General features: G+C 37.1%; 1 protein-coding gene across 9 annotated transcripts in view; it reads left to right on the top strand.

Moving 5' to 3' along the window:
- Positions 1 to 14,658, top strand: part of CHD2 (chromodomain helicase DNA binding protein 2) — a 146,456-nt gene that overhangs the window by 73,542 nt on the left and 58,256 nt on the right. For all 9 annotated transcript variants that reach the window (XM_031668313.1, XM_031668320.1, XM_031668317.1 and 6 more), the window contains 2 exons: positions 754 to 944; positions 11,812 to 12,000. In XM_031668313.1, coding sequence (XP_031524173.1) covers positions 754 to 944; positions 11,812 to 12,000 — 380 coding nt within the window. The remainder of the gene's footprint in view (positions 1 to 753; positions 945 to 11,811; positions 12,001 to 14,658) is intronic.

Raw genomic sequence — 14,658 nt, 5'->3', positions numbered from 1 at the left:
AACAACCAGAAAAATTACTCAAAGGATATTAAGATTATAAATAGAAAACAGAACCCTATAAATGAGGGGACCTTAGGTCACCAAGTCCAATTGAATTAAACAGAATGAAAGGGTATTGAGGTCAATAAATTACCTGAGATTATTGTCAGTCATTGGATGCCACCTCAGGTATTTGCCTTGAATGTCATCTTAGGCATTTCCTATTGTATCATTGTTAAGGCATTTCTCCAGAAAAGATGACGTGAATGGTCTTTGTGAGGAGGACAGAAATAAGAAGCTCTTTAAATATCGCCTTTCTGCTAAGAAATATATGTGGTAGGTAGATCCCATTGGTATTAAGTGCAAACAAATTCAGTTTGGTGGCTCTTGGTGTTTGTGTGCTTCAGGGTTGGGGTGGAGAATAGGCAGGAGAAGGACCGTAATTAAGGGGAGAATACAGAATCATGTGGTTTTTGTTTTTGTTTAATTTTTGCCCAGCATAGCAGTTTTTGTGTTCTTGCTGTGGGGCATGCAGTAATAGCTGGTATAAGAGGCCCACCTATACCTTTTAGATGATGATACTCTCGTTTGAATAGTTACCAATCTGGCAACTAACAGAATAAACAGAAGAGTCCTAGTATATATTGTCAGTGAAGAATAAATGTGTCTGTCTATACCTTTGTAATGGTATTTATACAGAGATAATTAACACTTGAAAGCACTTTTGGGTTCCCTTCTGACCTGGTGGCTCGTTCTGTTTTGTTTTTACTTTAGACTGTGCTGGGCAGTATTAACTGGGCCTTTCTGGGAGTGGATGAAGCCCATCGGTTGAAGAATGATGACTCTTTATTGTATAAAACTCTGATTGATTTCAAGTCCAACCATAGGCTCCTGATTACGGGGACCCCTCTTCAGAATTCCCTCAAAGAGCTCTGGTCCTTGCTGCACTTTATTATGCCGGAGAAGTAAGCTCCTTCCTGTGTATTTCAAAAGATGCTAGAATGTCTGAAATGCCAATGCTTTTTAACTTTCTTAGTAGACCTTAGGGAAAACAGATGGCATGGTTTGGGGAAAGCAAAGCATCAAATGGAGGCAGGGATGGCAGTAGTAAAATGTTTCATAATCAGTGAAAGAAGGCACAGAAATTAGCCTGTTAAGGAGGAAAGCAGTATTGTCTGCCGAAAGACTGAATTAGTTAATGCAGTTGGGAAATAACTGTTAAATAGATGACATCAGACCTTTTCACTGTTGGTATAAGATAATCAATATAAGTAAAATGAAATATACAAGGTACACAAGCACTGAAAAGTAGGTTACACTCAAATATCTGATAGCCGAAACATCAACTTTACATCTTATTTACGTATTATTAAAGAACTGTGGAATGTCTTTATTGAAAAGATTTTTATGGGAGAGATGATGTACACATCTCATAAAACTTAAAATTATCCAGTGGTATTCAGTGATACTTAGAATAACATCTATATTCGTTAATTTGGAGGACCCCACTCAGTCTGGCCCCTTGACAATAATCTGATTCCTCTCATCCACTTTCTCCATCACTCATTATGCTTCAGCCATTCTGGCCATCTTTCTCTCCTTTAAACATGCCAAGCCATTAGTATTCCTTCTTGACTGGAATGTTATTTCTTCTTATCTTCACATGGCCAGCCACCTTAATGCTTCAGCTCATCTTGTACGACCACCTCCTTTCAGAAATCTTTGCAGACTGCCTAACCTAAAGTAGCCCTTTAGACATCTTATCCCTAACCTGTTTTAGTTTCTATATAGCATATCTTTTTAAATTTATGTTCTCATTCATCTCATGTCATTAAATTATGCATGAAAATCACAGGGATTTTGTTTGCTTGATTCATTGCTGGTTTGCATTGCCTAGAATAGCACCTGGTGTACAGTAAACAATTCAGTTAATATAGTTGTATATAGATAATATAATTATCTATATACAATCTGTATAGTTGTATATAGATAATATAATTCAGTTAATATAGTTTTTACTTTTATTTTTTAAGTTTTAAATTTAAATTTGTTTAATAAATTTATAGTTTGCAACCATCATCATTGCCCAGTTTTAGAACATTTTCCTCATCCCAGAAAGTTCCCCATTGCTTGTTTGCAGTTAACCTCTGCTTCCACATATAGCCTTAGGCAACCAATAATCAGCTTTTGTCTCTAGAGAGTTCCCTTTTTTACAAGTTTTACATAAGTGGAATCCTAATATGTAGGCTTTTGTTTCTGGCTTCCTTCACTTAGCATATTTTTTTTGAGATTCATTCATGTCAGAGTCTGTCAGTAGTTGTTCTCTTTTATTGGGTAATAATATTTCATTGCATCCAGTTAAAATGTCCAGTTATGGACATTTGGATTGCTTTGTTTTGGGGTTGTTATATCTTTGCGTGGACGTATGTTTTTCTTTCTCTTGCTTAGAGACTTAGGAGTAGAATTGCTGGATTATTTGGAAAGTTTATATTTAACATTTTAGAAACTACCACGCTGTTTTCTTAAGTGACTACCATTGTTCAGTCCTTCCAGAAACGTTTGAAGGTTCTAGTTTCCCTACGTCATCACCAGGACTTGGTACATTGTCAGTCTTTTTGATTCTAGCCATTCTGGCGAATGTGTGTCATTGTGGTTTTGACTTGCATTTCCCTAATGGCTAATGATGTTGAACGTCTTTTCAGGTGTTCATTAGCCATTTGTATGTCTTTGGTGCAATTTCTATTCAAATGTTTTGGCATTTAACTCATGCCTCCTGTTCCGTCATTGGAACTCTAAGCATGTGGGAATTATTTATATCCTACTGCTCAAGGTCATTGCCAAGGTCTGATTGCAAAAATTCAAAAAATTGCAACCTCTCATAAATGGGTTAAAAAAATTGGATTGTTTGTCTTATGAGTTGAAGAGGTTTTTTATTTCTTTAAAAAAAATTCTAGGCCGGGCACGGTGGCTCAAGCCTGTAATCCCAGCACTTTGGGAGGCCGAGACGGGCGGATCACGGGGTCAGGAGATCGAGACCATACTGGCTAACATGGTGAAACCCCGTCTCTACTAAAAGATACCAAAAAAAAAAACTAGCCGGGCGAGGTGGCGGGCGCCTGTAGTCCCAGGTACTCAGGAGGCTGAGGCAGGAGAATGGCGTAAACCCGGGAGGCGGAGCTTGCAGTGAGCTGAGATCTGGCCACTGCTCTCCAGCCTGGGCGACAGAGTGAGACTCCATCTCAAAAAAAATAAAAATTAAAATAAAAAAAAATACTCTAAATACAAGTGCTTTGTCAGTACAGTCCCCAACTTTCTATAGTTTGATGTAAAATTTTTTGATTTTTCAGTGATATGAAAGCAATACACTTTCAGTAGAAAGTATACTTTGAATAAACACAAGCATTCTGTTTTTCATTTTCAGTGTAATATTCAATAAATTATGTGAGATATTCAACTCTTTATTATAAAATTGGCTTTGTGTTAGGTGATTTTGCTCAAGAGTCTAATGATAAGCGTTCTGAACACATTTAGGGTAGGCTAAGCTGTGATGTTTGGTAGGTTAAGTGTATTAAATGCATTTTTGATTTAATACTATTTTCAACTTATGATGGGTTTTTCAGGTCATAACCCTGTTGTAAGTTGAGGAGCATCTGTATATAATTTGAACATATTTTATCCCGATCTGTGGCTTTTTTTTCACTTTTTAAATGTTGTCTTTCAAAGAGAAAAAGTTACTGATTTTGATGAAGTTTAATTTATGGATTTCTTTGTATGGATTGTGCTTTAGATATCATATCTGAGACAGATTTGCCTAGCCTGTGGACACAAAGACTTGCTTCTTTATTTCCTTCTGGAAGTTTTAGCTTTTATATTAGGTCAGAGTACATTTTGTTTATAGTGTGAACTGTGAGTGCCTTAGTTCATTTTTTTTGCAGTAGAATTTGGGAAATTGTTCTAGTATCACTTGTTGAAAAGAATGTCTGTTCTCCATTGAATTGACTTGACACCTTTGTTGAAACTCAGTTGACACCATAAATGTCATGCTTTGTTTCTGGACTGTCAGTTCTGTTTTATTAATACATATTTCTGTCCTTCTGCCAATGTCACACTGTCTTGATTAATGTAACTTTCAACTGCTTTTTTATTTTTTAGTTTTTTTGAGACGGAGCCTTGCTCTGTCACCCAGGCTGGAAGTGGAGTGGTGCAGTCTCAGCTCACTGCAATGTCTGCCTCCCAGGCTCAAGCGATTCTCCTGCCTCAGCCTCCCAAGTAGCTGGGATTACAGGCATGCACCACCATGCTCAACTAATTTTTTGTGTTTTAGTAGAAATGGGGTTTTACCGTGTTGGCCAGGCTGGTCTTGAACTCCTGACTTCAAGTGATCCACCCTCTTTGGCCTCCCAAAGTGCTGCGATTATAGGCTTGAGCCACTGCACCCGGCCTAGACTGCTTTTTGAAAATGGAGAAGTACAAGTTCCATTTTCTTCTTTTTCAGAATTGTTTTGGTTACTCTAGAGTTCTTGGCACTTCCATATGCATTTTAGGATCAGGTTGTTAATTTCTGCAAGAAAAATATAGAAATTGTGTCGAATCATATATCAATTAAAGCAAAATTGTTAATATTGAGTCTTCTAAACCATAATCATGGAAAGTTTTCTCCATTTATGTAGATCTTCTATAATTTTTCTCAGTATACAGTGGTTTCAGTTTAGAAATCTTATACATTTAAAATATTATTTTAATTCTGACTATATTTTGAGTGGAATTAAAAAAATAACCTATTATAGAACTATAATTGAGTTTTGTATATTGATCTTACATCCTGCAAACTTGATAAACTTACTGTTTCTACTGTGTGTGTCTGTCTGTGTGTTTATATTGTTCTGTATTTCTTAGTATTTTTCTATAGACAGGATTATGTTTTCTGTACCTAAAGGTTTCTTTTCTAATGTGGATGCTTTTTATTTCTTCTTCTTGCCTTATTGTATTGGCAGGAACCTCCATCTTAAATAGAATTGGTGGGTGCAGGATGTTGGCTATAGATTTTTTTTCGTAGATACCCTTTATTGGGTTGAGGAGGTTTTCTTCTCTTCCTAGTTTGTGAGGTTTTAATAAAGAATGGATATTAGGTTTTGTTAAATGCTTTTTTTCTGTGTCTGTTGAGATGACTATGTGGTTTTGTCCTTTAACAATATAGTATATTACCTTAATTGCTTTTTAGACATTAGGCCAACTTTTGTTTTCCTAGCGTAAATCTGACTTGTTAACAATGTTTAATAGTTTTTATGCATTGCTAGATTCACTTGGTTAATATTTTGTTAAAGATTTTTGCATCTGTTTGGTGTTTTTTGAGACAGAGTTTCCCTGTGTCACCCAGGCTAGTGTGTAATGGCATGATCTCGGCTCACTGCAACCTCCACCTCCCAGGTTCAAGCAGTTCTCATGCCTCAGCCTTCCAGGTAGCAGGGATTACAAGCATGCACCACCATGCCCGGCTAATTTTTGTACTTTTAGTAGAGATGGTGGAGTTTTGCCATGTCGGCCAGGTTGGTCTCCAACTCCTGGGCTTAAGTGATCTGCCTGTCTCCGCTGCCTAACGTGCTAGGATTACAGGCGTGAGCCACTGTTCCTGGCCGCATCTGTGTTTTTGATTTTAATTAGAATTTTAGTCTGTAGCTTTTTGTTTTGTTTTGATGTTTACGTTGCTTTGGTTTTGGGATCATAAAGTGAATTGGAGAGTGTTTCCTTTCTGTTTTCTGAAGGAGTTTGTGTAAGTTTCGTGTTACTTCTTCTTTAAATATTTAGTAGAATTCACCAGTGTAGCCATGTCAATCTTCACTTTGTGGGAAAATTTTTAATGACTAACCTGGTTTCCAGTTACAGGTTCACTTAAGTTTTCTATTTCTTCTTGACTTATTTTTGTTAATTTGTGTCTTTCTAGGAGTTAGTCTGTTTTGTCTAACTTGTCCTAATATGTTGGCATAAAGTTATATAGTATTCTCTTAGCCTTTTAATTTTAGTTTTCTTTTTTAAGAGACATGGTCTTTCTCTGTCACCCAGGCTGAGTGCAGTGGTATGATCATAGTTCACTGTAACCATGAACTCTTGGGCTCAAGGGATCCTCCCACTTCAGCCTCCTAAGTAGCTGGGACTACAGGTGTGCACCACAATGCCCAGCTAATTTTTAAAATTTATTTTTTATGATTTGTAGAGATGGGGTCTTGCTGAGTTGTCCAGGCTGATCTCGAACTTCTGGGCTCGAGTGATCCTCCCGCCTCTGTCTCCTAAAATGCTGAGATAATAAGCATGAACCACTGTGCCTGGTAGATTCTTTTAAGAATCAATAGTGATTAAAGTTAATTTTTTGATTATGGTAATTTGTATCCTTTGCTCTTTTTCTTGGTCAGCTCTAGCTAAGGGCTTATCAATTTTGATGTTTTCAAAGAACCAACTTTTGACATCATTGGTTTCTATCTCTGTTTTTTTTTTTTCTTTTGAGACAAGAGTTTTGCACTTGTTGCCCAGGCTGGAGTGCACGGTACAATCTTGGCTCACTCAGCCTCTGCCTTCCAGTTTCAAGCAATTCTCCTGCCTCAGCCTCCTGAGCAGCTGGGATTATAGGCGGCTGCCACCACACCCGGCTGATTTTTGTATTTTTAGTAGAGACGAGGTTTCACCATGTTGGCCAGGCTGGTCTCGAACTCCTGACCTTGTGATTTGCCTGCCTTGGCCTCCCAAAGTGCTGGGATTACAGGCATGAGTCCCCGTGCCCGGCCCCTCTGTTTTTCTATTTATTTCCTCTCTCAAAGGTTTCTGTCCTTTGTTTGCTTTTCATTTAATTTTTTCTTTTTCTCTTAAGATACAGTTTAGATTATTGATGTAAAACTTTTTTCTTTTCTAGTTGTTTAAAGGTATGTTTACTCCTATGTACTGCTTTAGCTACATCCCATAAATATTGATAATTGTGTGTTTTTGTTTTCATTTGATTTCATCTATTTTCTAAATTCTCTGTGATTTATTCTTTGAAGCATGGGTTTTTCAGAAGGATGGTGTTTAATTTCCATATATTTAGAGATTTTCCAAATGGCTTGTAATTCAGTTTTGTCTTGGAGAACATGCTTTAAATGAATTTATTATGACTTACTAAATAGTCATAGTATGCTTTCTTTCCTGGAGACTGTCCCATAAATGCTTATAAAGAATAATCTGTATTCTATCTTTGTTTGGTTAGTGTTTTGTAAATGTCCATTCATTGTGGTTAATGGTGGTGTTCAAGACTTTTGTTATCTTTTCTGACTGCCAGTTTAGTTGTACTTTGAATTGAGAATGAAATATTTTGATTTTTAACTGTAGTTGAGTTTTTGGCTTCGAGTTGTCATTTTTTGCTTCATATATTTTGGGGTTCTGTTAGGTATGTATCCATTCATAACTATTGACCTTTTTCTAGGCAATACCAGAATGTCCCATTTGACCTCTAATGATATTTATTGTTTTGTAAATCCATTTTGTGTGATTTTATTATAGCTCCTTAGGTCTCTTCTCATTCTTGTGTCCATGATATACTGTTTTCCATCGTTTTACTTTCAACCTATTTCTTTCTGTAAGTCTAAAATGTGTCTTATAGACAACTGGTACTTGGATGTGCCTTTTTTATCCAGGCCAATAATCCTTGCCTTTTGATTGGAATATTTAGTTCATTCACATTTAACAGAATGAATAATATGGTCGGATTTCTGCTATTTTACTATTTGTTTTCCATATGTCTTACATCTTTTTTGTTCCACTTTCTCCTTTATTGCCTTCCTGTTTCAGCAAGTACTTTTCAGTGTGTCATTTTAACTCCTGTTAATTTTTTGCTATTAAAAAATTTTAATTGGTTGCTCTAGGGATTATTGTATGTGTCAGTCTTCTTCAGGTTAATACTGACTCAATTCTGGTGAAATAGGGCAACTTTACCCCACTGTAGCTCCATTTTCACCTCCTTATGTTATAAATCCAAGAATACAAGCATATAATTATTGCTTTAAACAGGTTTGTCTTTTAAGGACATATAGAAAAGAGAAAAATATATGTATACTATCTTTCACATGTACCCATATATTTGATCATTTTCAGTGATCTTCATTTGTTCCTGTGTTTTCAGGTTGCTGTTGGGTATTGCTTTTTTTTTTTGAGTCTGAAGGGCTTCGTTTATTTTCATATTGCAAATAAGAATATGCTGGCTTAGATGATTAAAAGGTGTCCCGTATCACATGGTCAATAAGTAGATAGACCAAGATCAATATCAAGTCTTCTCTGACCAAGACCAGTGTCCTCTGAACTTCAAATTCTAAGAGAAAAAAATACATCCTTCATAAAACCATTGAGACGAAGTAAAGTCACCCTACATAGTAAGAGTTATGAGACACAGTGGGAACATCTGTGTTTGTTTTTATAGAAAAAGAATTGTGGTATGTAGTTTCTACCAGTGAATACTTAGCCATGATTTGCTTTTGTGTACCTAACTGCTGAAGTGGATGGTAGGGATTTTGGCTCCTAAGTGGTCATAATTAGCTTTTTCCTGCCGTTAAGCAGCTGTGGCATTCCACTCAGCATGGGCTATGTTGGGAAAAATGTCATATATCCTTCTTTCGTAATTGGAGAGAGGAACTTTTCAATTACTTTATCATTCAGGGAGTCTCTTCCAAAATTTTCCTTTGGCCAGTTGAATCAATTATGGAATGATAGGTTAGAGTTAGAGATGCAAGTTTTTTTCTGTGAAAGAGATCTTCTTTTCTTTGAAAATTTTGTATTTAAAGCATTGTCATTTTCAAAAAAAGTTTAAAAATTGTTCACAAAGGTGTGTATATAAAAAGAAAACCTGTTAGTTAAGTAGTTCAGATTTGCCCTTATTTCTGCCTGAGCTTGCTGTGTGGGTAAGTATAGTCTTGTGAAGTATTTTGCCTCATCCTTAGCAGAAGTTCCTGAGGTACCTTAGGACTCTACAGAGCTTTTGAAGAAAGGATCCACTGAAGAAAAACTATTATAAAAGAGAGAATTAGGTTTAGTCAAATAGCTTTTGAACTTCCCCACTCAAATGTTACAGGCTTTTGTTTCAAAATCCAAAAGTTAGTCCTCTTTTTAACCAACTGAAATTCTGTTTCCTTAGTATAGAGTCTAAGTGCCTTTCATGCAGGGTGGCTCTGACAGGGAGTACATGATGACTAACCATATTGTGAATACTTATCAATCAGTAGCTTTGTTTTGTACATACTGTTTGCAAAGCATGGAACTTGGTATTAAGGGTAGAAAAAGATATGACAAGATTGAAAAATTCGGCTTATAAAGACCATCATATGCAAATATATGCTTCAGACTTACCCCACAAAACAATTCAGTTTGATAGCATGTATTTCAGAGATTGTGTGTTTTAGTGTTGGGATGATTTTTTAAATTTTTGTTTCTGTGGTCTAGGCCAATCTCTTAATTTTTTTTGCACTTTTCCTTTTACATATTTACTGTGTGACTTTTAGCTTACCATTTTCACTGCTTTGGTTTAATTTCCTTCTTTGTTGGTCCTCACTAAAGTAACCTATTTTTCTAAAATTCCACGTTCTGGAAAGTTATAAAGATCAGAATTTTTTCTAGTTCTATGAGAGACAAATATTAAATACAGAAGTTGATAGCAGGAATATATCCAAAATAGGAACCTTTAGATGTAACATGGTGTCTTTATACATCTCCACTATGACCTTATACCTTTTCTATATCTAATATTATAAATTATTCATTGTTTTCAGGGCAGCAGATTTTTTCTAAAGAATCTGATATTAGGCCGGGCACGGTGGCTCACACCTGTAATCCCAGCACTTTGGGAGGCTGAGGCAGGCAGATCATGAGGTCAGGAGATTGAGACCATCCTGGCTAACACAGTGAAAGCCTGTCTCTACTAAAATTACAAAAAATTAGCCGGGCATGGTGGCGGGCGCCTATAGTCCCAGCTGCTTGGGAGGCTGAGGCAGGAGAATGGCGTCAACCCAGGAGGCGGAGCTTGCAGTGAGCCGAGATCGCATCACTGCACTCCAGCCTGGGCAACAAGAGTGAGACTCTTTCTAAAACAAACAAACAAACAAACAAAAAAATTAAGAATCTGATGATAAATATTTTTGGTTCATAGCCCATACAATCATTGTTACCCACTCATCTCTCTGTTTAGAGGAAGAGCAGCCATAGACAATTCATAAACAAATAAATGATACTTATGTCTCCTCAGTATTTGTAGGTCAAGAACTAGTGTCTCATTAACTCCCTTAATATAATAAGAGTACAGTAGGCAGGTGAAAATATTGGTTGCCTAAAACAGAGAGGAAGTAAATCTTGGAAATAAACTTTACATTTAATTTTTTAGATTAGTGAAGTTTTAATTTATTATAACGTGTTAGGTAAATTAGCTTATTGAAATTCTCTCAGGTATTCAGAAAACAGCCTGATATAGTGATATGTCTACTTCTACTGATTTCCAGTCACTTCACACATTCAGTGTGTGAGGTATCATCTCCAGCATTGAGATAGTTCGGTTTTCTTTCTTTCTTTTCTTTTCTTTTTTTTTTTTTTTTGAGACAGTCTCACTGTCACCCAGGCTGGAGTGCAATGACATGATCTTGGCTCACTGCAACCTTCGTCTCCTTGGTTCCAGTGATTCTCCTGCTTCAGCCTCCCGAGTAGCTGGGATTACAGGCACTCACCACCATGCCCAGCTAATTTTTGTGTTTTTAGTAGAGATGGGGTTTCACCATGTTGGCCAGGCTGGTCTCGAACTCCTGACCTCAGGTGATCCGTGTGCCTCAGCCTCCTAAAGAGCTGGAATTACAGGTGTGAGCCACTGAGCCCGGCCAGAGATAGTTCAGTTTTCATTGTGCATTTTAAATTATCGGTTTTAATTCCTCACCTATTTTGTGTTCTTGGAGTATTTGCTTAGTAGCATAGCAGTGTGAGAAAATACAGTTTACCTTAGGTTTATCAGGCTGTAGGCTTTAATGACAACTTTAAATCTCTACCCCAAAAGATCATGTTATCTGCTTTCCTGTAGATGAATGTTTTAGGCCATACCAGGTGTTACTAAGGCTGATTTTGTTTCACTTAACAATACCTGATAAAACGTATGGCTGGATATGGTGGCTCACACCTGTAATCCTAGCACTTTGGGAGGCCGAGGCGGGCGGACCACTTGAGGTCAGGATTTCGAAACCAGCCTGGCCAACCTGGTGAAACCCTGTCTCTACTAAAAACACAAAAATTAGTCAGGCGTGGTGGTAACACCTGTAATCCCAGCTACTCAGGAGGCTGAGGCGGGAGGTGGAGGTTGCAGTGAGCCGAGATTGCGCCAAGGCACTCCAGCCTGGGTGACAGAGCGAGACTCTCTCAAAAAAAAAAAAAAAGAAAAAAAAAAGAAATGACTACTTATGAATTCAGAAATGACGGTGACTCTCTTGAGGCGGTTGTGTCCATTGGCAGTAGTGGCACCGGCTGTGTCTGACCTTCCATCCTACCAGAGAGCGTGTGCTTTGAGTAGTTACTGGGTAGTTCTAGATGATGTTGGTTACATGATAGACTGAAATATTTTATAAACTCTGAATTCAGTCTGAGAATTGGAAACGTGGTATTATCCAGTGTAGACTGATGCAGTTGATTTCATTTTGCTTTTCCCCTTTTTGTTTTCCTTTCTATTTAAGAGCTCTAGTGATTGATAATTTTGTCTTTCCTTATGGGAAAGATTCATTTTTTTCAGTTTTTTTTCCCCCATTCTTCTTTTCCTCAATGTGGCTAAATAACACTATACTATTTCTTCCCTAGGTTTGAATTTTGGGAAGATTTTGAAGAAGACCATGGGAAAGGGAGAGAGAATGGCTACCAGAGTCTTCATAAGGTGCTAGAGCCTTTCCTTCTCCGGAGAGTCAAAAAAGATGTGGAGAAATCCCTTCCTGCTAAAGTGGAACAGATTCTCAGGGTGGAGATGTCAGCCCTTCAGAAACAGTATTATAAGTAAGTTCTTGTTTGGGTTAGGCCTAAAGGGATTGAGATCAGTACCATGAAACTATTAGATAGGATATATATATATATATATATATTTTTTTTTTTTTTTTGAGACAGAGTCTCGCGATTCTCCTGCCTCAGCCTCCCGAGTAGCTGGGATTACAGGGATGCGCCACTATGCCAAGCGGATTTTTTTTGTATTTTTAGTAGAGACAGGATTTCTCCATGTTGGTCAGGCTGGTCTTGAACTCCCAACCTCAGGTGATCTACCCACCTCGGCCTCCCAACGTTTTGTTGTTATTAAGCCAAATTTCAATACTGTTGTTATGTCTAAAAAATTTTAATAATTCCTTAACAGTTTTGTAATGTCTAGTGTTTACATTTTCCTGGTTGTCATATATATATATATATCCGTTTGTGCATGTGCCATTTTGCTTGTTTTGGGATTGATGTAAGCTCCATGCATTTTGATTGGTTGGTATGTCTCTTAAGTATATTTTAATTAATTTATTTTTCCTTGCCTTACAAATTTTTTGAGTCAGGAAACTGAATTTATGTTTTGAGGATTTTTCTCAAAATCTGGATTTTGCTGATTGCAGCTCCATGGCATTCTTTAATATTTTCAGCGAGGTGTGGTAGCTCATGCCTATAATCCCAGCACTTTGGAAGGCTGAGGCAGGAGGATCGCTTGAGCCCAGGAGTTTGAGACCAGCCTGAGCAATACAGTGACACCTCATCTCTATTAAAAAAATTTTTTTTTTAAAACCACTTTTCCTTTGAACTGTGTTTTTTGTATACTCACAAGTAAGTGTAAAGGCTTGATTAGACTCAGATTCAGTGTGACTTTAGAGGCAGAGGAATGTTCTTTCACAGGATAAATGTCTTTTTTTTTGTGATGTTAATGACTAATGATGATCATTGCCTAGATCTGTTAATTCATTAGATAGTACAAAAGGGTGATATTCAAATTTTATCACTCACTTGTTTATTAGGTGGAATACTTCTATAAAAAGAAACTTTCCCATGTCAGCTGAGGACCAGTTCATATAGGAAAGGCAGAATAAGATTCTTTTTTATTTTTGCCATTTTCAGAGGAGAAGATCTACTTTTCTTCAAAGGTTTTGACCAGTGAGGTTTACTTCGATATAATTATGAACTCATCAGTTACACCTATTTATGGTTAATTCTGTTGCAGTTATTATCCATATTCATGCTCTAACAGTCCCATTTTTAGCTAGTGGGAACTTATTCAAGTTGGTTTTTGGAGTCCTTTTGACATAACCATAATAGTAGTTGATAGTTTCTTTGCTATCTGGAATGATAAAGTGTTCCACATTCGTCTTGTACATTTCCTGCCCCAGAACTAGAGTCAGCCATATATCCAAGAAGTTCTGCATACTCTTTTACTAGGAAATATTTGTTTTTGTTTTTCCTCTGAAAATAGTTTAATACTATAAAATGTAAAAGGGGAAATAGTGTTACCTGAGTAACAACATGAATGTGTCAGTTGGTGGATGCTATTTTGCATGTTGATTGATCATATGATTTTTCTGCCTACTCTAGATACTTCCAGTTTGCTTAAACTGATTTAGTTGAGTTTTTATCACTTGCAATTTAAGAGTCCTGGCTAATACTCTTGCCTTCAGGCTGCACAACATGCAGGATTGCGGAAAGCACTAGAGAGCCAAAGAAAGTGAGCAGAGTTACTTCAGGGCCACCAGCATTCCCTGCAATCCCTGTCCACAGGCATAGGTCCTTCCGCACTTTTCACTGTAGAGCAGCGCCCGTCGCCACCAAACCTTGCTTCTGGGTGTAACTTCATAGACTGTCGGGTTCCGCAGTACCCTGGAGTCCAAGGCTGTTGAGTCTGAAGGAGCCTCAGAAGACTGGCCTCTTTCTGATGGTTTATGGACTATGGCAAAGATGAGGAAATGGTATTTGGAGACCACATACTGGGCCCTAGGTGCTCTTTGCAACTGCAGCAAACATTATTGACAGATATTTTTCAGTGGACAGAATTGGGAAATTTGTTTTTAATGGTAAAAATACATGATGAACAGTACCACAGATATTTTATTTGATCTTACTGATATTATGCTATACTAAAAATCTCACTTCCCAACCTCACCTAGCTAATTCATTCTATACATACAGCAAAGCTAATAATACCACCAATAATAAGAATAGTAGAAACAGGTTAAGATTTTCTTTCTTGTTTTGAGACGGAGTCTTACTCTGTCACCCAGGCTGGAGTGTAGTGGCGTGAGTTCAGCTCACTGCAACAGGATTTTCTTTTCACAGGTTTTGTTTTTACTTATTTTTTTTGCTTTTTAAGGTTATATACCACAAGAAATGGGAGAGTTTTAAAGTACTCAAGATAGTTTTTCTTCTGTCTGTTTAGGCTACTAATGGATACATAGATTTATTTATTTAATTGTAGTTTTTATTTTTAGGGATTGCTTTAATTTTGTTTTTAAATTATTTATAATATTTGTAGATTTCCAAAGGCAAAGCTACAAAGCCTGGTATGTTCAAAGAAATGTAGCTTCATTCCCTCTTCCCTCTGTTCTCGTCCGTCTTTCCCCATAGGTAATTATTATTACTATTTTTTGAGATAGAGTTTCGCTCTTGTTGCCCAGGCTAGAGTACAATTGCTCGATCTCAGCT

This window comes from Papio anubis, chromosome 7 (assembly GCF_008728515.1).
Source record: "Papio anubis isolate 15944 chromosome 7, Panubis1.0, whole genome shotgun sequence".
NCBI classification, from domain to species: domain Eukaryota; kingdom Metazoa; phylum Chordata; class Mammalia; order Primates; family Cercopithecidae; genus Papio; species Papio anubis.
This window is presented reverse-complemented; position numbering and strand designations above follow the sequence as displayed.